Here is a 27,739-nt window from a genome sequence, read left to right as displayed (position 1 = left end):
AGCGTGAAAGACATGAAAAACAAGAAGGAGGAGGACAAGTTGTGAAGACAGAGTTTATCACACACACAGGCTGGCAAAAACAGAGAGAAGAGTCGTTCTGACCGCTGGTATGGACTGCTGCAGAGATCTCCAGTCTTCACTTAAAAAAGTATAAAATTATGATACAACCTAGGGTCAAGAGATACTAAGACTGGTTGGTTGGGGTAAAAAATAAAAACATCAAATCAAAAGAACATACCGAGATGTATATTGCATCAGAAATTCAGGGATAAATCCTACACAGACACACCGTTTAGTTTCCGCTAAGCAGACGAACAAACTTCTAACTCACAATCTATCACCACCTTTCAAGGCTTAGTATGTGCTAAACATCCGTTATGAATTCCCATATTAACAGTTCCCTCAATTAGGCAAACATACAAATGTGTGCCATCATAAAATTTAAGAACACAAAACAAAAGTTTTTCCTTTGTAACAAAAAAGTATCTGAAATGAGACCGGAAGCATTTGTTGTTACTGATGCAAACGGTTCCTGAATGAAAATAAGAAACTGATTCAAAATGGCCACAAAAGTATAAAATAAAGAATACAGAGCTGCAAACCAAATCCTGTATGTGAGCATTTCTTAACCAAACTAATTTTAAAGCTCAAATCAGTTACTGAGCATCAAATTCAAGTATTCAAGGCGCTTTGGATTTATAACTTCCAAGATCATTGAAAAAAAGTAAAATATGTTTTAAAATTGTGGGAATATTCTACTGGGATGTGAAGCATGCACAATGCTTTGAGGCTGATCGCAACATGAGATTAGGACCCCGTCACATTACACAGTATCCGAGTCCATCTACCCTTACAAGGTCACTTTCAAAAAACACCATCAACAGCTGTTATAAGGTCCACTATTGTTTATACGACACACATCAACAGCATAGGCTATTAGCACTGCAACACGACTGTTTCCATATCAAAACATACAAAAGGAGACTCCCTCCACTCAGTCCTTCATCCACTCAGGGCCTCGGGTTGAATTTCATTCATTTTTTTTGATAATAATTTAACTAAAAACCATGACAAGCCCACACACAGATTTGCACTAAAATGTAAACATTCATTCGTAACACGCATTAAAAGAAAACAAGCCAACGGGAACAAGTCTGTTGCATCCACTGTACAATTTTTGAATCCTACGCAGAAGGAAGCCTTCCTGAAACATGAATGTGCTCTAACTGTTATACGGCTACTATGACGTGTGCAAACACTTCAGCTAGACTAGGTTATGGAGCTGGACGGGACGGGGGCTTGATTCAACAAAGGTATTAAAAGAGGATGGCGACAACAGCCCGGTTTCATGGAGTCACGATGCTTTATCTACAGACCTGTGTGTTGAGCAGGTCATGATTCAAACCACTGCTAGAGGAGGGACACACTGTTTTACAGGACGGACAGGAAGTGGAAGTAGAGCCCATGCATGCATGAAGCTTCTTATATACAACTACAGTACCTCTTTTCAAATGGTTCCTATGGCTAAACCATACTTTGGCACCACAGCTAGACTTCCAAGTATGAAGAACGTTGATATTTTCTATCCTTCAAAAGAGATGTTCATACGAGGCCTAACTTTGGGATCGCTTAGTTCAAATGGTTGCCTCCACAATCCGTGTGACAGAGATTCTATAATATACATTATATGTTGCAGGACAAACAGTTTCAAAGACCCAATCTGAACATGAAACAACACCCAGTTGTAGGCAGGCATTGAGGTATAAAAGAAATATGGTACGATATTGACTGATGTTTACCTGCCCTCTTCTTCTGCACCTGCTGTAAAACCACACAGAGTATGTGTGTGGCTTTTCTCTTGTGCATTTCCTGAACTAAGAGCAGCTGAAGCATCCAAGGCATTTTCAACATAAAACGTCATAAATAAGTTTCTTCATTTAAAACTAAAATATTTACAAATTACATCAGTTACAGGTGCCACAGTGATTTGAGAACCGAGGGGGGAAAAAAACAAGCAACGAGGAAGTAAACATAGTTTGGCAGTCACTATTCTGTTAACAGTGTTGCAGGATGCATATATTACTGAGATACATCAATGTTAATTTGTTCTTCCGTCTTCAAGCAGTTGCTTGTGATGATTTGGGACTTGGTCACAGTCTTCTGGACACACATGCAAGGCCTTCATATGCAAGTACAGTAGCAGGTCAAAGACTAAAACCCTTCTTTGTCTTTCGACTTGGCTTTCTGAGGTGTTTTTGTACCCTGTGATCCACTTCCTTCCAGCTTCACAGCGGATTCTGACTGGGCCGAGTTGATCCAGGAGGCCTTGAACGCTTTCTGCTGCGTGACAGGAAGCGTTGGGCTCGGCGTCGCCTCTCTCTCCTCCAAATCATCGAAACTCACTTCCTGCACGGCCTCCTGTTTCTTGAAGGAGTCCCTTCGCTCCGACAGCGCCAGCTTCCTCATCACCACCACCTCATTGGAGTGGTGGTTGCCACCGCGGTGTTGTGGCGAGGCGGTAGCGCGGTAATGCTCGCCGCCTCCACTGGCTGCGTCCTGGTGGCCTCGCTGCCCTCCTATGTACAGACCCTGGCGGCCATGCTCACCGACACAGACGAACCCGGTGGCGGCGTCCCCCTCCAAGTCCTCCAGCCCCTCCCCTTCAGACAGAGGCACCTCCATGGTGTGGCGACGGGTGCTGTAGGCCTTCCTATCTCCGTGGTACCCACCCGTCATCTTGTCTCCCGTCAGCTTCTCTGCCGACTGGACCCTCTTGAGGAGCGGTGACCGCGGCGGTTCTGCACTGCGGGGACGCACAGAATGGCGGGTGATAGTGGGAGGAGACAACGTCTTGCCATGGAAACCCTGTAGAGACTTTGGGTGACTGGGAAGGCAAGATGGAGAGCACTGGGGAGAGAGGGGCTGAGGAGGGGGGATGCAGGCCAGCGGTGAAGGAGGGATACTGGTGGTGGACTTGCAGCGCCCGGCTTTGGTGTAGCGACCCAAGACATGTAGGGAACTGGGACGGGCCTGTGGGACTGGCGAGTTAGGGGAGCTGGAGCAAGGAGAGGAACTTGAATCTGACAAAAAGTGGAAAAAAAAGCATTAGTAGATATTTTTCAGAAGATAAACCGTTAAAAACACAAGACACAAAGTGATTGACAGCTCCCTTTTTTGGGATGCAACTCACCTCCGGAGTGATCAGGAGCAGGAGAGCGACAAGGCGTAGAAGGCCCAGGGGAGAGACTCTGCGTGGGGGAGCCGGAGAGGCTGTCGCTGGATGACTGGTGGAAACCCGAAGAGAAGCTACGACTGCTCTGCATGGGCGGAGGAGGCGTGTGCTTAGACAGCTTCTTCAAGATGCTACGTCGCCGGCTGCGCAAGAGGAAAGAGGTGTCAGGTGTGCGTTTTGTCTATATTGTTGTTCTTTGCATGCTTACTTGAGTACAAAGAGTCTCTTTCAATGAGCCAAAATAAAGAGCAAGAGGTGAAACAACAGCCAAAGAAAAAGACACAACCTCCAGAAACATCCATTGAACTGTATTTCATAGAACAGCAATTATCAAAGCGTCATCTGTGAATCGGTCTTTTTGAGTCATCCGTTTAGTTTTTTTCAGATTGGGTGTTGTTTTTTTTAGATATACAGCTAAGGATAGACGTAGGAAGGGGTAGAGAGAGGCGGACGACATGCAGGGGCCGCAGAACCATTTAAAGTCAAGCTACAAAAAGTCAGTCCAATGCAGTCTCTTAGACCAGGGATTCCCAAAGTGGGGTGCGCGAGCTGCCTCTAGGGGGTGCGCGAGAGGAAAAGTGTAATGGCGGTCTGATGGTGTAATAATATTAAATATAAAAAAAAAATGTAATTTTAATTTAAAAACTGTCAGGTGGGACATCTGAAGCTATCAGTCGTAAAAGAGGAGAGGGACAGAGAGAGAGAGAGAGGAATCGGAGGCGAGGGGAACGGAGAGGTGCGTTATTGGGGAGAGACCGGGAGAAGAAATCGAGCCAGAGTCAGAGGAAGATGAGACGGCGCAGACTGGGAAAAAAAGAGGAAATATGATGAAAAGTATCTGTGTCTGGGCTTCACTTGTATTGGCAACGCAGATTCCCCAAAGCCACAGTGCGTGGTGTGCAGCGAGGTGCGTGGTGTGCAGTGAGGTTCTGGCTAACAGTCTGAAGCTCTTATTTACGTCGCCACCTGAACACCAAGCATGCCAGTGCAAGTCAAAAGCCCCTTACATATTTTAATATCGAAATTGGAGGAGTTACAAAACAGCCAAAAACAACTGCAGTCTCATTCATGTGTTGGGTCTATAAATGACGCACTACGGGCTTCATCTTCTGGTTACAGAATAGTGAGAAAGGGGCTACCGCACACAGTCGCCGAAGACGTGAGCTCGCCAGCTGCCAGAGAGATGGTGGAATGTATGATTGGGGAGAAAGAAGCAAAAAAGTTGTGCATGATCCCGGTGTCCAACAACACTGTGTCGCGCCGCATCGATGCTTTGTCCGAAGACATCCTGGCTACATTAGTCGCTCATTAATTGTAAATTAAATGTGATAATCTGCCTCTGAGCCTGTGCGTGTGTCCTCGCATCCTGATTGCTCTTTAAAAGTGACGCCTTGTGTCACTGAAAGTTATTGAAACTTTGTTGCAGTGTTTCAGGGCGTTTTCACACCTTCAGTTCGTTTGCTTTGTTGCAGTTGCTCCTTTGTTCGGTTTGTGTTCACACTGCAACATTTAACAGCGGACTAAATCTTGTAAACAAATGCCACGCGCGAGCAAACTGTTCTCTCATTGGTCCGATTCTTATGCGGCTATGAAGGCTTAAAAGGCTCTGCTGCTTCTTTTTTTGTTTTTTTTTTATTAAGGGGGGGGGGGGTGCGCGAACCCGGTCGGGATGTAGAAGGGGGTGCGTGGCCTAAAAAGTTTGGGAACCGCTGTCTTAGACGGTCCAAAATGTAAGAGACAAACTTGGAGAATGGAATTTTACGAGGGTTAACTGCAGTCGTCTAAGTTGTCTGAAGCGAATACTAAACTTTAGACGGGCGTTCCTAATGTCTAACAGTAATGCAGCTGCTGCTGCTACGCATGACTTCATTCTCCCCTCATGTACCTGTCCTGTCCGTCCTTCCTTTTGCTCTTCTTGCTGCGTCGGGCCATCTTGGCCTTGTAGCTCGCTTTTCTGGCAGGGCCCACCTTGATAGAAGTGTTCTCCAGTGCAGTAGTCTGCAGGGTCACCCTGTTTCCACTCTGTTGGAAACAGACCATCAACATAAACACCTATCTGTTCGGCATTCCCTCTTAAGAGTAGAGCCACAAAATGATGCGTTCTCACGTACACAAAGTATATGTGTTTGAGAAAGACTCAGAAGTACATTTAGACTTTTACCTCTTAAAACAGATTGTAATCATCAAAATATACAATAAGCATGCAGAACAATGACTCAAATGAAAGATACTGTATCCTCGTACCTTGAGCAGGAGCTCCACCACCTCGGTGTGGACGAGTCCCTGGACCGACTCCCCGTTGACGTAAGTGATGAGGTCACCGGCCCTCAATCCTGCCTCGTGTGCTGGACTGCCTTCCTCAACACACTGTGGACACAAACACACAACCTCAGATTAAAATGACTGGCCGAGCAACCATCTAATCGGCTGTTACCATGACTGACACCCATGTAATTATTACAACCAAGGTTTTATGAACACATTTATGCACAGTATCAGATAAATCAAAATACATACATAAAAATATAAAGTGAGTCTAGTCCTGACTTTTAGGGCCATCGACAAGAAAATCCGAAGACCCCAAAAGTTGTTTTAATATGTTATTTTTAAAACTAAATATCTTTCATAATTCATTGAAGATACAACATTTGAGGACTGAGATGAGGACACATACCCAGACCATGTGGTGAACCGTGTAGACGTCACTGTCTCCCATGTAGACTCTGATAGCTCGCAACGCAAATCCAAACCTCTTCCCAGAGCTGTGGATGACCACAGGAGGCCTGAGGCAGCTGACGCTTACGGAGAGGTCCCTGCTGGGGGACGAGTCTCTGGACGAGGGATTGGACGACAGGGACAAGGAGGACTTGGGGCTCGTAGGAGGACCTGCTGAGTCATCTGGATCAGGAGAAGAGGATTAGAAAGGTCAACGGATGAGAGTTTATGGATTGCATGTTAATCGTTACGTTCTTCCACCAAACTATCATAATACCAATGCTAAAAATGAAGGTTATTATACTATGTGTCATTCTTAGTGAAATAATTGAAATGGGATAACATCATAATTAGTCAAGTGACAGTCTTTTTTTGGCACAGTATTAGTATTCATGGTTTGTGTGTTTAGGGGGTAAATGAACCAGCATCACGTTGTAGAGGGCACTGTAAACACATAAGTAGTCATTATCATCCCGTCTACCTGGGGTGATGATGAGGGACAGGCCAGAGACGGAGGCGGACTTGGGGACTTTTCCAGCTGAGGGCCTGGGTTTCTCCGGGGTCTCCAGCTGGTGGGAGATGCGCCGGGACGCCCCTCTTCGGAAGGATGGCCTGGTGCCTGTGCTGTTGCTCCGGAGCCGAATGCGCCGCAAGTTGGAAACCATCCCGTCTAGAATCAGGAGGCACAGAGCGTGAGCACTGGTGTTTCATAACAGGAGAAGACAACGTACAGAGATCTGCGTGTGTCGGCCTTACCTTCCTCCTCGGCAGAGATGGCGAAGCGAGGCATGATGTCGAGGCTCTGGGTGCTGTTCATCACCAGTGGGCTGGCACTGCGCTCTGACTGGGAGGAGCTGGACGAAGCACGAGGACGCAGACTGCCAGGAAAACACAGTAAACATGCAGGATTTCAGTAAATCCTGTACATACATATTTAGAACTATTGAGTAAGCGACAGTGTTTTCCCTGTGAATAACTATGGAAAAAAAACTCCATGACTCTAGATTCCCCCTATTTGTTTTAGTCTGCGTTGCATTTCCTTACGAGCAGGTGAATGAGCTCTGGTATGTTATACAGTATTGTGTTATTCAAAAAAAAAAAAAAAAATCTCATTCTGAATATTAAGTGCTTCATATTTAACGAGAGAGAATTTTACACCTCGATCTCACATATTTCAGAAAGCTGAGGCGAGAATGAGGGCTGGCTGTAATAATTGTCCTCTCATAACAAGGATATCACCCTCTCACGTTTCATGCTCCCACCTCCCCCTGTGTCCATCTGTCCTCCTGTCTCCACTGGCCAAGTGCTTGTGTCCGTCGCCAGGGGAGAGGACTCCCCTTCCCTCCCACCGCTCCTCCTTCTCCTCGCTGTGGCTTCGCTCTGACGACGACAGGCTCTGGTTGGACGGCGTGGAGGTGGACAGGTGCTCTGAGCTGCTGTACACCTAGAGTTTAAGAAGCAAATGTCGATGTTTCATCAAGAAATCGGGAGGACTGTTTTCTCAAAGTTCATATCAATGCTTCATTAAGGTAAGATATTTCTTTTAATGACATATCTAGATATAATGCGTGAAATATTCTGCAGGTGAAGACAAATGAGTACGTTGCTGAAGCGGTGGGCCACGGAGGAGAACTGTCGAAGTTCCAGAGATGATTCATCATCGTTGGTTTCATCATCGTCATCATCATCATCTGAGTCCAGGTGACAGTAGCGCTCTGATCGGGCTGTGGGAAACACAATGATGGTGTATTAAATTATGAAGAACTGGTGACCCTGTTTTTATCCAAACTATAATGACCAAACGACGTGACAGTAAAATGAAGTCTCTGCAGCCCTCTCTTAGTCCTCTGTCCTTCTGTTGTGGTCTAGGTTTGTCTGCGTACATGCAGACCATAGATCATGAAAGGCATGTACTTGTCCATAAATCGAACGGCGCTTCCACTTACTGTCAAAGTAGCTGGTGTCGTCCTCAGTCTCTAGTTGTGGTATGAATTCAGCTTTCTGTCTCAGGAGGCCGTTCCAGTCCAAACCCGAGAAGAACATGTGCATCTTCACCTCCGTGGTTCCACCTGGAAAAAAACAATGAATAAATCAGACAAAGAAGTTCGTCTTTCATATCTGGGCGTAGTTTACAGCCCCTCCTCAGCCGATTTCTGCACGGTGTCTCCCTTGATACCTTAACATCTCTCTTTGACATACTCGGGTCAATAGTTTCTGGAGCTTTCACCAGTCATCAGAGCTTTGTTTACCACAGCTCTGCCTCACTCCAGATATCAACTCTCACTATCACAGCTGTCAGGTCAGCATAAAGGTGTGTTTGTTTTGTATTTGTTGGAAAAATCCTATCAAATGCTGCCACAATAATGGCTCAAATTAGTTTCTTTTTAAAGTGAAAGGGCAACTTCAAATAATTTCAACACTTACAGAAGACTGTAACAGTGCTATGCATCTGGGACCTAGCAGGCTGTACTCGATAGGGCCTTGTCCACCATAAGCCCCTCTGCTACCAACCTGTTCCCAGACGGTCCAGAGGGCTCTGTCTCAGCAGTCTGGTGATGAGGTCCTGCGTATCGGCTGGCAGAGCGTCTTCCCCCTCAGGCCAGATGATGTCATCTGGACAAGGAAGCACATACCAGTGATGCAAAGAAGGGATTTAATCACACAGAAACATTGCATAAACCTGAGGCGATGGCCAATAACCCAAGGCTGAAGTATACAAAATAATTAAACTTGTATCAGGCAAGATTTATGTGTGGAAAAGTCTCATGTGGTGACTCTGTAGCAATGCACTTACCGTTGACCACCTGACCAAAGAGCTGTTCTGGTGTGTCTCCAAAGAAAGGCACACAGCCCACTAAGAACTCATAGAGGATGATGCCCATAGCCCACCAGTCCACTGGCTTCCCATAGCCCTGCCTCAGGATCACCTCTGGAGCAATGTACTCTGGAGTGCCGCACACCTGTAGCAAGGAAAGACAGACGAAGAGAGTGAAGCTTGATGTCAGTTAAGGTCATAAACGCAACAGACGAGATGAAAAGATGAGAAGAGACAAACCTGTTTGTCGATGAACTCTCTGGTATCCTTTTCTATGTGTCCTTCATACAAGTTGGTGGTCATGTTCATCAGACCGATCTTTGACAGCCCAAAGTCTGTCAGCTTGATGTGTCCCAAGGAGGTGATCAACAAACTACAGAAGACGGAAACAGAAATGTTTCATGGTACATCAAACGCTAACTTTAAAACATAGATCTCAGACTTGGTGAAAAATATCAAAAGGTTGTTTCAGAATATTTTGCTCCAACCTCAAAATGATTGCCTTCAAGACGAGGACAGGTCTAAAAATGAGGAGAGCTCGAAAGTACTTTAGGTGCTGCCTCAAAGCAGAGAAAGCGAAAAGGAAATATGTGAAATGAGGACTCACTTGTCAGGTTTCAGGTCTCGGTGTACGATGCCGTAGTTGTGAAGATACTCCAAAGCCAGGACAGTCTCCGCAAAATACATCCGAGCCATGTCCACAGGCAGAGGACCAATGTTCTTCAATAGGTTGGCACAATCCCCACCTTAAAGTGCAAAGACAGTATGATTCTGTTTTTGCATTTACAGTTAGCAAAAAAGACAAAAAAGAATATTATATTATATTAGTTTTGTGTGCAATAGTCCTGGAAAATAAATGGAAATACGCATGGGCAATTCAAAGCTCACCTTCCACATACTCCATGACCATGCAGAGGTGCCTCCGTGTCTCAAAAGAGCAGAACATAGAAACCACAAATGGGTTTTCAGCAAAGCAGAGGATGTCTCGCTCCACAAACACCTGCTGGATTTGGTTTCTAAGCATCAGGTTCTGCCGGTTGATCTTCTTCATGGCAAAGCGTTGACGGGTGTCCTTGTGGCGCACCAGAAACACAGTCCTGCACGGCGGCAGAAAGAAGGGAGGAGGACAAAAGAGGGGAAAGAAGGACAATTACAGGACAAGCAGGGAGTTTATAAGGGAATGAGAGGTGCGAAGGGAGATACGCTGAGCGATGAAACGGGGGAAATAAGGCGGAAAAAAAGATGAGGAAACATACGCATCACTTACTGGGGAACATCAGTTCAGACTTGAAATGAAATTGCCCAGACAAATTCTAAGTGTAAACACAAAAATACTACAACAACACATCCTCGTTCTAGTTTCTTTTCTGGTTTTATTGGGCTCTCTGTGGTGCCCACAAATAGACGGAGTCAGTCGGACGCAAACAAAGAAGTCTGTTTTACTCACCCATAGGCGCCATTGCTAATGAGCTTGATTGTTTCGAAGTCGCTCTCCAGTGGTTTCCTACGAGGAGGGGTGCAGCCTGCTCGGCTCTGAATCACACACGTCCCAAAAGAAAACAGAAGGAAAACAACAGGAACTTAGTTGCTGCATGACTTCTGAAAAGCATGAATTTCTGCACCTTATGACGTTATTGTGATAATGTGTCTGCCTGTATTAACAAGTGCTCTATTCCCCACTTAAGCTGTATTTAATACATTGTAATTAACCCCCTCAGTGTTTTATATTTCTTCAGTGCAGCTTTTAAGCGCCTTTAAGCAACCACTGTTGAATATCAGCTTATACCTGAGATGTTGCCTCTCCCGTGTCGTCAGACTCTCTGCTGGCCGCTCTGTGAACCGGACTCGTCTGCTCCAGATGAACCATCTCTGTAACAGCAGCAGACACAGCGATCAAACTCCTTTCAGTTTAAATGAAATAAGTGCTTATCTAACCGTTTTCAAATGATACAAACTGTCTAATAAGGATGCAAAACAAAATGAAAACTGTCACTGTACCCAAAATTCAGCTGAATTATGCTCTACTCGACTTGAATGTCATACAAAGCAGAGAGCGTGTAGAGAGCATTTTATTTTAAAGCTGTGCAACAATAAGAACAGATAGAATAAAAACTCAAAATAAAGTAGAAAGAGCAGTAATAAGTTCAGTAAAGTGCAATAAATGATACAGTAAGTACCTTCAGCACACATTTAAGGTGGTGCCTTTATTTTATTGAAAACAATAAAATGTTGGAATGCATAAAATTCTACATAAAATAAGAACAATTACTGCAACAATGAAAAGAGGAAAATAGGAATAGTGCCACTAGCATTACTGTGTCCCGGTGAAATTTGTTCAACAAAGTTAGAAAATCCTGAAGTTCTTCTGGTAAAATAAGCAAGAAGTACAATTCATCCGAAACAAAGTATCCTAAAATGCCTAAATAGACAGTTTAGAAGGTAAAATACCAAAAATAATAATAATAATAATAATAATAATAATAATAATAATAATAAACGCCGCACCTTCCAAGGGATCCCTGGTGAGGCCGAGCTGGCTGATGATGTATTTGGGAATATCAGTCTTGATGCCGTGGCCCACCTTGGCTTGACCCTCTGCAGCCTCCAACCGTTGGTAGAACTCCTCGGGATCAAACTCCTGTGTTGTGATTTTTTTTGTTGAGTTATTTTGTTCAAGCTGATGAGCGTCATGTTGATATCGTGTCACTCCTGTACCCATGATGCAGTGTGTGCCAGTGGTGAGTCTTACCAGACACTCCAGGAGCCTGGCCGGCCTCGAGATGATGATGAGAATCTTCTTGACCAATTTGGTGATGACGGTCACCTCCTCGCTCTCTGATCGCTCATACGCCTGATCGGCAAAAGGACAAAGAACGATGGATTATTATTTTTGACTTTATCCAATTGGCATGAGCCGTGAGGCAGCGCTTCCCCACCCACAGAGGCCGCTTCTGCACTTTGGCTCATATTATTTTTAGCATCCATTTCATCTTCTCACACTATCTGTTAGCGATTCAATAGATATACCGGTAGGTATTTTGTGCTGCCTTGTCCGATTCATAAATATTGGGAAACACTTGCGAATACACTTTTATCGACACTCATTGTGTCCATATCTTGGTCTAACATTGCCTTGCCTTGGTCAAACAGCAAGTTCACTGCCACTGTGTTAGCGGTGGTGTCAGAGTGATTCCAGCAGGTTAGACAGCTGAACCACTTTGAAACAGGTTCTGTGTTTTACTTTTTTTTGTTTTTTTAAGTTGCAGTCTTTCAAAAGTTGCCAAGAAAAACAGTGTTACAAATCTGCAATTATAATTCCAGAGAAGAACTAGCGAGCACAGGGACAAAATCAAACATTTGAACATGTGACAGCAGAGACCGTTTGCTTAAAATAAATTCTCTCTTTAAGCTGGAAAACCGCTTTACTGGCAAGATGGAAGAATAATTACAGAAGTGTGGCTTTAGTGGAAATTTTAGACAAAATAATGTCTATCCCTGTTGTACTGTAGGATAAACTAAGCTACCAAGAGACTGGATGAACAGAAGAAAGCACTGCATCGACTCTGCTAACTGTGGCTGATACATCTGTAATCTGCTCTGCAGGAGGCAGCATGTGCTGCAGAAACATTGTTGCTAGAGAGGTTATGTAAGAAATCATGACATAACACTTGACCACTGCACAGATCAAAGTAAGCATGTAAAATGACAACACAATTACTGACCAGTGAACTGGAAACAGCACTGAATGATAACACATCATACATTTCAATGTAATGTGTCCAGTAATGCTACAGCACGCAATGTCCTGGAGGGACATCTGAACTGCCAACAATCAGAAATCCACTGATGATGTCTTAGGAGGAACAAACACTGGCTCCACAGTTGCATGGCTGAATAACAATCCCAAACAACCCATCTGTTAAAGATGAGAAACACTCACCTCGTGCAGCAGCTTCTCCAGTTTCTCCTGCAGCTCCACAAAGTACCTGGAGGTGACCAGGCCTTTCTGCGACTTGTCCAGACAGTCTCTGGCGAGCTCCACCAACTGGTGCTGAATGAATCCCAGCACCCCGTCAGCCAGGGGCAGAGTAGTGCCGGGGGATAACTCTGCAATGGTGTCGAGCAGCCGACACTCCATCTGGGCTGTCGCCTGCGAAACAACCGAGATGGAGGACTTCATTTAAAACACGGTGACAGCAGTATTGTATTAACGGTTCCTTTTAACTTGGTCCCCCCACCCCCCACATGTGAGCGAGTCAGGACTTGGACTTTGCCGGGAGTGTTCTCCTGTCCTTGTTTCCATGAGTAAAAAAAAAAAAAGCTCAAGCACACGCTGGTAGATAGTCTTTTAACATTGAGATGCATTTGCAAGCTGAACATGTTGAACTAATACAAGTCAAAGAGAGAAAGAAAGCACCGACTATACCTTAGGAAAGCGTTCTTTGTAGACATGATTCATCATGACAACTTCGTTGTCAAATGTTCCACAGGTCCGTCCAGGGCTGGATGAAAAGAATACAACCAAAACATTAAATATCATGTGTTTGCACAGATATAGTTCATCATTTATAGATGGTAAATTTGAATCATACAAAACAAAAACACATTTGCAAACTGATCATGGGGGCGGAGGAGAGAGGCTTACGTTACAGATGTTAAAAGTTACTTGCACTTCAAGCTTCAGTCTCGTCAAAGCTACATCAAATCTACAAATGTCTTACGAGTAAATTGCAAATGTTTGACTGAAAGTGTTTACTGCCATCCGGGGTCACAAACACAGCATGTTTGAATGTTACGCTAATGCGATTCAGATCAGGTTCTCATCTGCAGTATCCGTGACCACATCGGTTGTGTGCACAGGGCTTCAGTTACGAGCGGGCACCTTTAAAACTGTCCGAACACATTACAAATCAATCACAAATGTTGGAAGTAGCTATACTGGGAGCCTCTATACAGTGCATAGTACAAATAACAATATCAATAGTAAAGTGACACGCACCTTACTATTTCAGGGTGACACAACAGTTGCAGTTGCTCAGGGAACTATTTGAGGGCAATAAGAAATGCTTAACACACCCTCTTGAGCTATTCTCGAGCCGCATAGACACTTGTCGGTATTCCTTTTCCATAGTCAATGCGTGCAGTAATTTAGATGTGTTTTTGATGGCATTACAAAAGTCAGGTGGCGTTTTCTCTCTTATAATATTCAAGGGTTTGTGGAATCTTATGTTCCATCTGTAAACAACTGATCAGGGGTCAAATTAAGAGACCATCTGTAAGAAAATGCTGCTTTGTTGGATGTATAAGTATATTTGCGGTGTATAAACTTCGAGATATATATATATATATATATATATATGTGGCATGGGCAGGGACACGTCACAGCCCATTATTAAAGTCTCCAGCAACCTCAGAACTCGTCACCACAGCAGCTATTTAGAGGGCTTGTATAAGTGTTTAATGAGAGCGGCCATGTTAAATGATGAGGCAACGTGATCCCCTAGATATGCTAATCCAGGGTTAACCAGCACAGAGGACCACATTAAATAATTATTGCACCATATCCAAATACTTCCAGCCAGTATTTCATTATTTCTAATCATAAATGACAGACTTTACGGAAAGTCAGGCTTTAGTTAGTTTGAGGCTGAGCAGCTTGTTTACGTTTCTGTGTACAGCTCTGCTACGAAGGACCACACTTATGCTCACTGCAGGTTTGCAGGTAGTGTTTAACAGTGGTAAAAGTATTTCAAATCCATGTTTGGGTAAGCAGCTGTGTAACGGAGAGAAGATGTACAGGGGTCTGTTTCTGCTGCTCATTATATTCCTGAAGAATCTGGAGGTGGAAGTCTTTCTCTTGCTCCACAGCTAGCATCAGCTAGCATCTGCAATTAGTACAGCAGCAGTTTCCAAGCACAGCAGCGCAAAAGCAGAATCACATGGCAGCTATGGTGAGACATGCCTCTCGTCTGGGCCAACAAAAACCACAAGTAAATGTTAGCTAAGAGGAAAATGATGATATCAGACGAGAAACTTTGGTTCAATAATGACAAATACAGATGGCAAATGGCTCCTCTTTGGTTTCAACTCATGTCATTGATGTTAAACCTGTAGCTATTCAGTTACCTGTTGAACTGTGCGCATACATAGATACTTGTATAGCTAGAAGGTTAGCTTGGCTAACTAGCTAACCAACCCAGCTTGAATGTAGTTTAGCCACACTCGAGCTCAGGTGTGTGAGGTTTTACGTTTCATGAGCTGTGAGTAGCTCCTCCATTTCTGTTGTGTGCTGCATTGTGGGAAAATAGTGTCAACACAACACCACATTTATGTAAACAGTAGCCTTTGCCGCAGGTCCACTAAAGTACTTTGATACTTTTACAGTGTAATCACACGACTTATTTAACAGCGATGAAAGCAGTGACAGGTCTCTTCTCTCTTCGGGGCGTAATTTCAACATTTACCTCCAACATTAGAGTAGTAGTAGGAGAGGTGAGACTCTTTAATCGTGTACGCCTTCTTCTTCTTTTGGTTCCATCTATTCAAACCAAACTAATCTGATCAAATTATCACTTCTCCAAGTGGATTTCAGTGTGACCGAAATGCTTATGAGACAAAGACGAAGAGTATTTACACTAGGTGCTGTCAACACTCACTCACACATTCTGTTGACTAATCGATGAGTTGATTTAATCGACAGAACTGTAAAAACTGAGTCTCTCCACAAAGAATCACTTGTGTTTACAGATATGTGCTCAAAACTTTCTTGGAAATACATCATTCAGTATGGAAAAAGCATAAGAAAGGACGAATCGATTAAAGAAATCTAAAGTCAACTAAGACCAGCGCGATTAGTCGACTACCAGGTGGGCAGCCCCCCCCCCCCTCTCACCTGTACAGTGTTGTTACGGTTCAACTCAAATCAAACTCTACCTGAGACTGCGAGAGCGGAGCCTGGCGGGAGGCGAGGCGTGTGCTCCTTCTTCATCCGCCACACTCTCCGTGCTCCGGAAATGTTTGAACAGGAAGTGGAGATCATCTTGCGTGGGCTGGAAGGGCAACTGGTGCAGTAACTCCTGGGAAGAAGAGGACTGTGGGCGGGGGGGGGGGGGGGGGGGGGGGGGGAATGGGTCATTTTAAAAGAGAGACGTAGAGAGCGGGAAAGAATAGTGCACACAGGTCAGTGTCCTGCAATTTATTGTAAACATGTAATAAAATCAGTAACCACGTCTGTCTTTAATTTGCACATTTGTATCCATATCACGTTGTGCTTCTGCTCCTTTGATGATAGAACATCCTGTGCCACTGCTCTCTCAGATTCACTCATTATTCTGTTAACGCTCAGAGTCTTAAGGCTTTCATGCTCCACCATAGATCGGAATTAGATGTAACACCACAACAAGGACAAGCGGCGAAAAGCTGCAGTGAAGTAAAAGATCATAAATCCCTTTAGTATTAAAAACGACTCTGGGAGCTTTAGTGTTCTGCTCTCCTAAAGCAGGATGATTTTTCCCCCCTTGCTGCAGCATGCCCCGAGGCCCGCAGCAACGGCTGTTGTGTTGGCCATGCGTGCATTCGTTTTCTCTTTCCAAGACAAAATGTGTGACACGCAGCCTGGAATTTATGAGAACTCCCATCTGGCTTGGGGTCTTGTGTTTCACTGGAGGAAGAGCAAAGAGAAGAGTGGCTCATCTGACTGTAGGAAAAGAGACCGAGTCTAACAGAGAGGGGAAAAAGTGAAAGGAAAACAGAGAGAAAAGCACACAGAGTAACAGAACGGAGGAGGAGGAGGAGGAGGAGAAAGATACTCTGAGGAGGAAACCAGAGACGGTTCAGCAGCGAGCGAGAGCAGCATAAAGACCTCACTGACAGCGGGCCTGAAAAGGGGCATTGTGTGGGGAACGCTGACCTCACCGTCTCGAAGCCATGTGGTTGGCCGTACGAAATTACAGCCGTGACATTGGAGAACGGATATTGTTTTTACAGCCAACTCGAGTTTTCAGTCATGACTTCCGAGACCAAATCTCAAGCTAATCGACACAGAAACCGTCAACAAGTAGCCGATGGGTGTAGCCGGGCAGCACGTCGCACTTCCTGCGTTTTGACTTTTCCCCAAAAGGATAAGCCGAGGGAGGAAATGTGGAACGCTGTACAGTCCCGACTCATGTGTGAAGTCATCCAGGAAAAAGAAACCAACGCATTTCAACAAGAGCCATGTTATTATAGCGATAAGACTTATAATTCCTGTACTTTCCCTCGGTCAGAAAGGGCGCAAGTCATTTAACAAGTTTATTAATTCAACAGCAAAATACTTTATTGTTGAATTCAGGCAGAAAAACACACCGTACGGAGTACAATTCTGTGTTTTTTTAATGGTCATCTATGTATAAAACCGTCCGTCTATAATATAAATCATTCCAGGAAAACCTTGGGAAACACATCTGAAGATTCATTCCTATTTCCTGCAATGAAAGGCTGATGATGGAGCGATGCGTCATCGTTGGGACATGTCCTGTTAAGACTGGGTCATTAAAAGTATAGCACCCATTTTCCAGTCAGCTGTTTCTTATCAATCAAGAGTATGGTCAACCAGACTGTCAAGTAACAGTGTTGTGATGATGGGGAGGTTTTCCCACCTGCCTCTGAGAATGTTCTCCGTGTCTTTATCTGCATCTGTTGAACATATGATCTCAACTTGCATGCCGTCTGCAGAGGCCACCGGGTCAGTGCGAAGTGACACCGGATACTCGGGTTTTAAAAAGTTTGTTTCTGAAGAACGGAGGCGGATCAAAACAGCCATTTCTCGTTATCTACCTCTATGTTGTCCATTTAAGCTCAGTAATTGTGAGGCGCTTATATTTCCTGCCAAAATATGGTGAATTAGAGAGCATCGCTTTCAACTTCTACAAGACGAACTGAATCTGCATCACTCTTTTGCTGTGAGCGGTTTGTCACAGGGTATAAAACACCACTTTCACAGCTCATCTGAAGCGTGGTCCAGGTGCAGAGCCCTTATGTCATATATCTCACTCTGTAAACTGGGGGTCTGCTGTAAATCAGCAAGGACGGTCAGTCAGCACCTTAAGCTCACGAGACACCACGGCCCCCGTAAACTGATTGATACACCGAGCAGAAGTAACACGGGGTGCTAAACGGTCTCATGACAGTGGTTTGGAAAGGGGTCGAATATCTGATGAGGGTAAGAGACGGACCTGAGGACAGACATTGAGAGGAAAAACAGAAAGAGACTTCAGCTTACGGATACTGATGAACTGGGTGCATTGGTGCAGTATCCAGACGAGGGGACCGACGCCACAGACCACCTTCGCCCGTCCACTCTGCAGACACAAAACAGAGACATGCTGCTCAGCGGTAGCTCCCCATCACACATGAAACCTGCACATACCGGCTGACTCGCTCCAATCTTCAGAGCTTCGCCTTTTCAAAACCTGCATTTCATTATCAATATTACCATGCAAGTTTAACGCGATAACATCTGATGCTTGCGACTGTGTCGATAAAAAAAAAAAAAGAAGAAACGCAAGATTGTCGTTTTCTTACCTTTCATTGCGTGCCAGTTGGCTACACAGATGCAAAAAAATGAGGAAGACACACATGAAGGAGAAAGAGAAAGAGAGGAAGAGGGGCGGGCGGAGACACAAAGCGAGAAAGAAAAGAAACACTGTTTAATGATCGTGACAGAGTACGTCTGGCTGTCAGTCATAGCACTGTTTGTCTGTCACAGCCTGCTGCTGAACACCTGCCAAGCTGCCCTCATCCTGCAGCACAGAGCTGACTCCTGACTCATTACACACACACAAACAAACAATGCCTCGTGCATACATCGTTAAACACCCAAATGAGAGAACCACTACAAACAGAAAAACCTGAACTTGTTTTGGGGTGTGACATTTCTACGTGTACGCCTCCTCTGTATCCGTTGCCCTTCCCCTTCTCCACTCAATAATACGGCGCTCTGAGGACGTGGCCTAGAGTCCCTCACTGATTCAACCTGCGATGGTCAAATGTTTTCTCTCACGAACCTGCTCTTGGGGACACGCAGCAAAGTCAGGGGTGACGCAATGAAGTTGGACGGTTCTGCCCAAAATGTGACTGACATCTGAGGATTAGTCAGGTGAATGAGACGCCCGCGTTTCATATCCGATGTGCATGTCATCCTCTATGTGTTATTATACGCCTTCCGACTAGCTTGTTTCATTAAGGTCCTGCAAGTCTTAGGAGGATAGAAGCTAAGGTTAAAAACACAGTTTCGAATCAATGCCTACGGGTGTAAAAGGAGAAATAAAAAGTGTTAAAACCTCAAGGTTAAAAAAAAAAGAGCATCTTTAACGGTGAAGAGGGAGCTGCAGCTAACCTCACCCCTGAGGCGGTTCCTTGGCATTCCTTCATTTGCATTCAGGAATACATCTTTAATCTTTACGTGTGTGTGCCAGCTATTGCATGTCTGGCTCGTTCACATTGATATGACAAAATAATTGCGCGCACACACACACACACACAGCGAGGCTATACAGCTCGTGTGAATAACAAATAAACCCAGTGGAGCTCTCAAAAGTGCAGCCACAGCATCTGTCTGCGCACTGGCAGCTTTAAAAAGTCTCAATAAATATAGATGAGTCATGCGAGCTCGTGCGTGGCAATTCTATCAGGAGGTCTCCCGTCTCCATCCGGCACGGCAACATTAAATCCTAATTCAGAACACATGATATTTCAGATAAGTCGCCTGTACATTTAAAGTTCCTTCAGTGAGAGAGAAGCAGTTCAGTATTTTGAGGGTACTAGTTACGGCTACTTTTCCTCTAAAGCCCAGTCAGTCTATACACAGCTGTAAGACGCGTGATGAGAGGGCAAGCGTTGCAATTCCTCCCCATAATCACAGACGCCCTGAGTAATGAGTGTGTGCAACGACTAGCTGCCTTAATTGGCTTAACAAATGCCAAGGCCAAGTCCAGCAAATGGCCCTGGGGCCTCTTCGCCGGTTGGACTTGCTTCTCCATTGCCTCATTTCAACTACAGGGGCAAAAGGAACAAGCCAGGGCACAGTCTTCACTCACGCTACTCAAGTTTCCTCCAAAGCAAAGTATCTTAGGTTATTCTTAGCATGTTTTTTATTGTACTTAGCTTCAAATGAGTGAAAATTATCAGTTATTTTCTGCTTAATTTTTTTGTTTTTGGATAGGTATGGCATTAACCTTGCTAGGAAATATTGCCGTTTATTGATTGTGTTTTGAACTTAAGCTGACTACAATTGTGTCATCTTTACAGGAAGACAGATGAACCTACTCTAATGTTAACGCTGGGGTTGCTAATCTTAAGAACAAGCGAGAGTAAGCTAGATTTTAAAAATCATCCAACAGAGAAAACCCAGGCAACTCTTTTCCAATGACAGGCGTACTAATTCTAATCTTACTCATTTTTCAGTTGGGAAACTGCAGGGAAACTGCTACCGTGGTAATGTGGCTGGACTCAGGTGCCTTAGAACAACTTGATATTAAAATTGAGTTAATTCTTACCTGCGGGCAAACTGGACGTTGGCCGAGGTGCTGGCAGAAACATTTCTGGGGCTTTCTGAAGGGCTGCTGCCAGCTGAAGAAAGAAAACAAACTTTATAAAATGAGCATAAACTAATTTAAAATGTGTGTGACTGTGCGTGTGTGTGCGGTTAATCATTCCACTAGCTGTCCCCTTGTTTTACATGGTCGGTTTGAAATACACTCTATGATCATTTTGCAACTGATTTAACTTCACAGCTGAACCTGAAACCGTGTTTTTTAAACTGCAGTAACACCCCCACAGAGGTTAACTAGTCCTCCTCCCCGCCTAATCAAAGAATCTCAGTTTCAGCAGACAGCCGGGACTCCTGATGTTGATCACACCACTTAAAAGGAGATTTCATGCCAGCAAAGAATTGCCACACCCTGATTCACTTAAAAATAAAATGGGTTAGCGAATGAATGAGTCTCTAATAAAGCACTTCAGGCACCGGGATGAAGGAATGAGATGCCTCGAGGAAGCTACATGAAAGATATCATCACGAGGACAACTACTGTATCTCTTGTGCACATTATGATCCAGCCGTAACGGAAACTTGATGACCACACCAGAGGGAAACCAGTGCTAGTCGTGTGACTTAGGCTGAAGGCACATACACCAAACAAAATAAGCTAATGTGGTGGTCTCATTCCGTCTTCATCGGCTCGTCTTGTTTTCCATGTGACCGGGTCGATGTAAAGTACGCGTTATGAGCCTCTGGTCTAAATGCTAAAACGGTATCGCACACTGAGCCGAGCAGACACGCGAGCATAAACAACACGCAAGTACCTGTGGCAAGTGGGAGAGGTGAAAGAGGCCGGGAGAGCGTGGGCGACGGGGTCCCGACCGCCAAACTCCTTCTCTTGTTGTTACGGGAACTGTGAGGAGCAAAAACAAACAGCAGAGAGAAAGCATTTGCTTATTGCTCGAGGTCATTATAAACACAGTCGTCTTTTATCAGGGCAGTAAAAAGTCGGGTAGAATAAAAACAGTCCACCTGTGAACTTGAGTTGTTGATCGCGATAAGGAAAACACGGATAACTGTAATGATACTGGTAGTGGTGTTAATACATACACACGCATAGCTACAAACATGTGTGTATATTAACATGCAAACACAATGTACAGTGCATTTACATTTGACTAATGTGCAGGACTTAACAAAATAATGGCAATATAGCGACATAAATCAACATCCTGTGAATAATGACTTGGACTATGTAGTAAAGTATTACATTCACGTATTGATATCAACGGTGATCAGATGTGTCTCCTGTGTCCGAAAGTATTTTCATGTGAGAATATGGGAAACTGTACCAGTGGGAGCAGCTGATCCTATGAAAACAGCCATGGCTGGTTGTTATACAAAGAAATGCAAAGAAGTATCATGTGGACCCAATGACTCCCATGACATACCGGTAATATGCTATCCACAGCATTAAAGATCCATCACCACAGATAGACAACACAAACCGATCTATAGGCAACAAAAATCAATGATTGTTTTTTTGGTTCAGCAGTTGTCAAACTTTTTTTTTTTTTTAAAGCACATATATAGCTGTTGTTTTCATTCTGCCCTGCTGGTTGCTCCACTTTGTTGGACCAGTTTTGTTCAAATGTGGTATATTTTCTTAGAATTCATTACATTGCTACTGCTCAGCTTTTTCTGATGAATGCAAAAAAAATGAACAAAAATCAGTCAACTCCTCGGAGCTCCTGTAAGGAAACCTTTTTCTAAGAAAGGTGATGACTAGCAGACCTGTTTAAAAGCTGGCAGATGCTACTAGGTGGCATTTCTCTGAGCATGAGTCACCCACAAAGATGCCAGTGTAATTAGGATGTTGTCACTTTTACTTTCAAATAACACTTTGTCCATTTCCTGTATATGTGTGCCTATATGATGCCTGGAGGTGCTCTGTATGCCAGGTGCTCACTCGAAATGTGCCAAAGTCTTCATATAGAATAGACGTCGGGCTCCGTTTTTCATTTATTTTAACATTCTCCACTAAACTGGATATAATCCCATCACGATCTCCGTTTCAGCCATCTCTCTTTCTCTCTGGCAATAACCTAAAATAATCGAGGGTCTGAGACAACAACAAAGCCTGACGTTTCTGGGTCGATGCCGAGGCGGATTCAAACAGTATATGGCCCCCAACCCAAACAGACTCAAAGCGGCAGTGACGGCACAGCAACAGGGAGACGGGAGAGCCAATAAATGCTCGACTTTGGCTTCAACGACACACCAACCACAGAAAGATGCTGTGCATGAGCACCATCTTCTTCTTATGGGGAAATAAATAAACAGACACCCTTTTCATACTATAGAGCCTGGGCAAATGTTGCATGACGCCTCACTTTATCACACCATGACCAACACTTGGCCACTCATATTTGAGACCAACAATAGTGGCTTGTAGGGGCCGTGCAGGCAGACATGTAGCATGATGAATGTGGGCCACTGAGACGCAGGCCTGCCTGTTTCACATGGCTGCTGATGGTGAAGGACTGCATTTATTCACTGAGCTCCATTCAAAGTCACGCTGTGTTGAATGGGTTAACACGTCTGAACCAAAGCTACATGGAGAAAAAGGGGGGATAGTGTTTGACACTAGCGGGCAGTTAATGGTGAGCACACATATATTGTGCATACATTTAGAAGATGAGAGGGGTTTCTTAAGATTTAGCTCATTAGCAATCGGTCTTGCAGTGTATGCCATTGACAGCAGCTACAGCAGACTCACAGTGTACTAGAATCACAACAGAACGACGTCTGCAGTAGAATACTGAGATTATGACAAATGGAAAATTTAAAATCCATAAATTACCATTAGGTCACAATGAACGCATTGATTGCCAAAGACGCACGGAGTCCCTACAGGACGTTAAAGGCTAATTGTACAGCTCTACTTTGTGAGGGCTGATTGCATTTATCTTTGCAGTTAAAAGCACATCTACAACGTTACAGTCCCACACCAGTGTATCGATCCGCACTGGGACTCTATGTCGCTTTATGCGACAGCTGGTAGCAGACAATGCAGTCTAGCCCCCTCCATAACACTCTACAATGGCCACGTTTCTCTGTCGGAAACAAAAACTAGGGCGGATGTAGCAGCAGCCGACACATACAGTAACGTACGGCTACCACAGACAACACACAATGGCATGATCGGTCTGAGCTCTGGTTATGTTACCATACACGGTTTGGGGCGCGTTTACGTGCCGTGAATCAATTAGGTAAACATACACGTTCAACACATTGACATTTCTCAACGAAATGCAGGCAGCTCGGACGTTGGCGCTGTTGCATACAGCCACAGATTCATTCAGAAATCCTATAATGTTTCCTTTACCTTTTCGACCTTTTCATCATGGCCCCAGTCACAAAACTAGTTTTGTAGCTCGGCAACACGGTCCAATAGTAGTTCTGGTCCGACATGTTGATGGCGGGGACCGATAAATCCAATCCAGATATGAGAATTGTCCTCTTGTTAGAGTGGGAGCATCATGTTGAGCGGTCTCTCTCTGGAGGAGTTGTTACCGTTGGTGGTGGTTAGGCCAGTACGCAGTATACGACGGCTGGGACTCCGTTTAGCTTCGGTACAGACTGACCCCAGACCCGCGGCTCGGCAGCTCGGTGATGATGCGCGTCTGCACTGGCCATGTCCGCCCTGACCCTTCTCTCCGTTACCGGCACAATTTCCGAAACAGACAGTCTACCGCGAGATATGACATTATCCAGTGATATCTCAGCCAAAATAGAAGAGTGATACAAACTTTCCAGTACACCAGCAACGCTGTAACGCGCAGCCGCGTCAGCGCGCGACGAAGGGAGGAGGGACTAGTGATGCCTTCATGTACTGCCGGAAACATAGGTGTTAACGACTTGCACGCAAATAAGAAAGAAGACTGAGGAATTGTGTATATCCAGCGATATCGGCATTCAAACCCTTCAAAATATCTATAAATGTAAAAACGTGTATAGCAAGTTGCATCGAGGATACAATTTCACGAGTATGAAGGATGCATTTTGTAACCAGGTAATATTGAGATCCTCATGAGATTCTTACATTTTAATACACATACATTTGTGATAAAACTGAAATCATATATTTTCTGGGTCACGGTGGCAGCAGACTAAGCAAGGTAGTGCAGACGTCCCTCTCTCCAGCAACGTTTTGCAGCTCCTCCCGAGGACCAAGAGGCGTTCCCAAATCAGATAAGATATACAATCTCTCCAGCTTGCTTTGGGTATCCTACCAGTTGGACTTGCCCGGAAAACCTCCAAAGAAATGCACCCAGGAGGCATCCTTATAAGATGCTCGAACAACCTCAACGAGCTACTTTTGATGTGAGGGGGCAGGGGCTCCACTCAAGGTCAAACCAACACAACCACATCATCTGCAAAGAGCAGAGAAGCCAAAACCAGACACTTGTACAAGAACGACCCCATACTTCCGTACCCTGCCCCACAGGACTCCCCGGGGGTTGTATGCCTTCTCCAACCCACACAATATGTGTAGACTAAATGGGCGAACTGCCATGACTCCTCTAATAACCTTCAAGGGTAAAGAGCTTGTCCACTTTTTCATGACCAGGTCAGAATCCGCATTGCTCCTCCTGGATCTGATGTTGGACAATCTGTCAAAGTCTCCTTTCAAGCACCGAAGCATAGGAAGAAACAGAAATATAACAGTTCCACAAGCAGGGCAAATTGTATTACGTGCACATCAGTTTGTGTGCTTAAGTCAAACTGTACACGGTGCACATTCCTTTTTTGAACTAAATTAATAAAACATTGGGTCAAAACGGGCCCACGGCTGATTTAGCCCCCAACTGAGTTAATGCAGTCCTGGTAGGCTATTATATATGTTATATAGCAGTTTCATAATACACCGTCCTAGCAGATCACTTCGATCACTGAACTTCTCCTCAGACACACCACAAGTCCCTCCAGAATTGTTGTTCTTAGAGAAACCATTCACCTTTATCAATTACATATATTAGTAAATGAAGTGAGCTATTTAAAATCGATTTCATTTTCAAACACTCAGACATACAGGGTGTAACACATCAATGCTGCCCTTGATACAACTAACATGACAATTCCCTTGTTTGTTTTGGAAAAGCTCTCTGTGAGCGGCACAGACATATGTAACGTATTTCATTTTTAAATTCAGAACCTGTGATCTGCTGTTATTATTTCCAGTGAATGCAATTATTCCATCTGACTCACAGATGGTGAAACTACAGTAGAATGGCGTAGTGTTGTGTCTGAAGACCGGGGGAAATCCCTGAACAGGTTAGAGACAGGGAAGAGATTGATTTTCTGACTGGGGAGCCTCCTATCCGAGCAGGAAACTAACAAGCAAACTTCTTCGTGCTGTTCATGTGTGTCACCCTTCTGTTTACGGAACATGATATGAACTGTCACTTTGTAAAAGTCTCATTAGTCATCAAACTATTACTTCTGAATTCTGGACAGGAATACGTTTAAGAACACAATGAAACAAACACTACTGAGCAGTTAAGAGCTGGCTCTGCTCAGTTCACATATTTTATGGACACCATTATTCACACTGCTGTGACGATTTCAGATATTCAATGTGAATTCACAATGAGCATGATTTTATTTTAGGCTGGAACATGCTGTAACTCTTCCACTGTCCTCACCTCAGAGAGTTGTGCAAATGATCTCTGTCTCTGCTTCTCTAATTATGTAAAACCTGTCTGGGCGGTGAGACGGCTCCGCAGATAACCATTTCAAAAGTTCTTGCCTTTCAGGAAAGAGTTAAGTAAATACACTGGTGTGAAATGCGGCATGCATGCACAATAAAGCCGACAAGTGACAGGCTGGTCTCCAGGTTTCAGGAGGAGAAAGGGAGGTGTTAAATAATACTTACATATTTCCCCTGCGAGGAAGACTCAGTTCTTTCTAGAAAAGAAAAGATGAGAAATATTGAAATGAGGATATCTTCTTTTTCCTTCTTTCTTCTTTTCATGGTAACAATCCTTTGAAATGCAGATAGAAGCCCCATTGCTGCTTGAGCAGAGAGGGCTATTCATGGCCGAAAAGACATCTTCACAAATCAATTGTCTTAGCAGGGTATCGTTTTCATTTTTAATATATTTGTATGTGTCAGCTATTATGGAAACTTTACATTCATAAAATGTTTTTAAAAATAAGGCAACAGCAGTTATTCGGATGAATGTCCCTAAATACGAGCGCTCCTCCTTCACTCCTTCATCTTCCTTTCAGTGAAGCTCATTAGATGCAGTATGGCCTAGTTTCGTGCATGACAAGTGGGTCTTCAAGGCATTTAATGGCAAGGATACAAATCCTACTAGCCCGTGGCCATTGCGCTTGAGCTCAGGCAACTGCAAAACTACTTTTGCCAATCAGGATTTGAAAACTAGGGAAGAGTGCCACTCTATTAGACTGAGAGAGGACTGGTTACTGTCACAGACACATTTAAAAACAAGGTAAAAACATAAAACGAGGGCAGATAAAAGGTGATTTAATTGCTTTAAGCTTCAGCACTAATCAGAACATATCAATTTAATGAAGTCTTACATTGTGTTTTTTTCACAACAGTGGATTTAAGGGAGAATCATTTTACCATCACCTCCTCTATAATATAACGGCAAGAAACAATGCAGCGTTTACTACTTCATTTAGGCAAAACAAAAATATATACTGTATATATTAACTAGCAGGAGAGAAAATATTAATTATTACCATTCTGGACTTTCATGAGTGATAAGGCACCGGGAGAAGGTTTGTTTTTGCCAATTATACAGGCACCCTTGGGTTTAAGCGCCTATCACCAAGGCAACAGGCTTCACAAAAGAACCATTGGACAGCCCCAAAATAAACACATAAGACCTACATTAACTAATTGCATTATGTGCACCAATTATGTGGCACAAATCATGATGTGGCACATAATTGTTTGCCGCTTCTTGCAAAGAATGGACACGAGACATAAAGGGAAAACTATCAGTAGCTACAGATAATAAACATTTCCAAGCAATGTCATATTTATCAGGAAGAACAAAGAATACATGTCACTCATTTTAACGGAGAATTAACTCCCCCCCCCCCCCCCCCCCCCTCCCCCGGCATCGTCGCCAACATCATCATCAACATCATATCATCCCGCTTGCTTGGAAACAGCCACATATCCGAGCTGACATGACATGACCCTCTCCATTTAGCCTACCTGTAGACCGCGACGTCTCAGGATATTCGGCTCATCCATCATTGAAGACGATAAAAAACAATATAAAAAAAGCGGATCTCTGATCAGTTATCCCATATTGCGCTCCGTCCTCTCCCCATGAGCATGGATAGAGTGCTCCTCGCTGCTGCTGCTCCACCACCACCCCCCCCCCCCTCCTCCCGGGGCGAGCTGCACGACCGG

General features: G+C 44.2%; 1 protein-coding gene across 2 annotated transcripts; it reads right to left on the bottom strand.

The window, feature by feature from the left end:
- Positions 1-204: 204 nt before the first annotated feature.
- Positions 205-23,918, bottom strand: mast3a (microtubule associated serine/threonine kinase 3a). Of its 2 annotated transcripts, XM_079284851.1 has the most exons (27): positions 23,669-23,918; positions 21,105-21,193; positions 20,297-20,369; positions 18,324-18,344; positions 18,022-18,100; positions 15,696-15,853; positions 13,189-13,264; positions 12,703-12,912; positions 11,512-11,613; positions 11,268-11,400; positions 10,549-10,631; positions 10,210-10,295; positions 9,651-9,859; positions 9,370-9,508; positions 9,003-9,135; positions 8,742-8,907; positions 8,459-8,560; positions 7,894-8,016; positions 7,550-7,671; positions 7,210-7,391; positions 6,704-6,825; positions 6,429-6,617; positions 5,907-6,130; positions 5,477-5,599; positions 5,118-5,254; positions 3,191-3,375; positions 205-3,080 (listed from the first exon to the last, which is right to left on the bottom strand). In XM_079284851.1, exons 1-27 carry the CDS (start codon positions 23,752-23,754, stop codon positions 2,212-2,214), a joined length of 4,221 nt encoding a protein of 1,406 aa, XP_079140977.1. In that variant the 5' UTR covers positions 23,755-23,918; the 3' UTR covers positions 205-2,211. The 2 variants fall into 2 exon arrangements, with proteins under 2 accessions (XP_079140977.1, XP_079140978.1); XM_079284852.1 differs by lacking the exon at positions 18,324-18,344.
- Positions 23,919-27,739: the final 3,821 nt, after the last annotated feature.

The sequence above is a fragment of the Melanostigma gelatinosum genome (genome assembly GCF_949748355.1).
Source record: "Melanostigma gelatinosum genome assembly, chromosome: 15".
Classification (NCBI taxonomy): domain Eukaryota; kingdom Metazoa; phylum Chordata; class Actinopteri; order Perciformes; family Zoarcidae; genus Melanostigma; species Melanostigma gelatinosum.
Note: the sequence above shows the minus strand (reverse complement) of the source record. Positions and strands in the feature narration are given on the sequence as shown.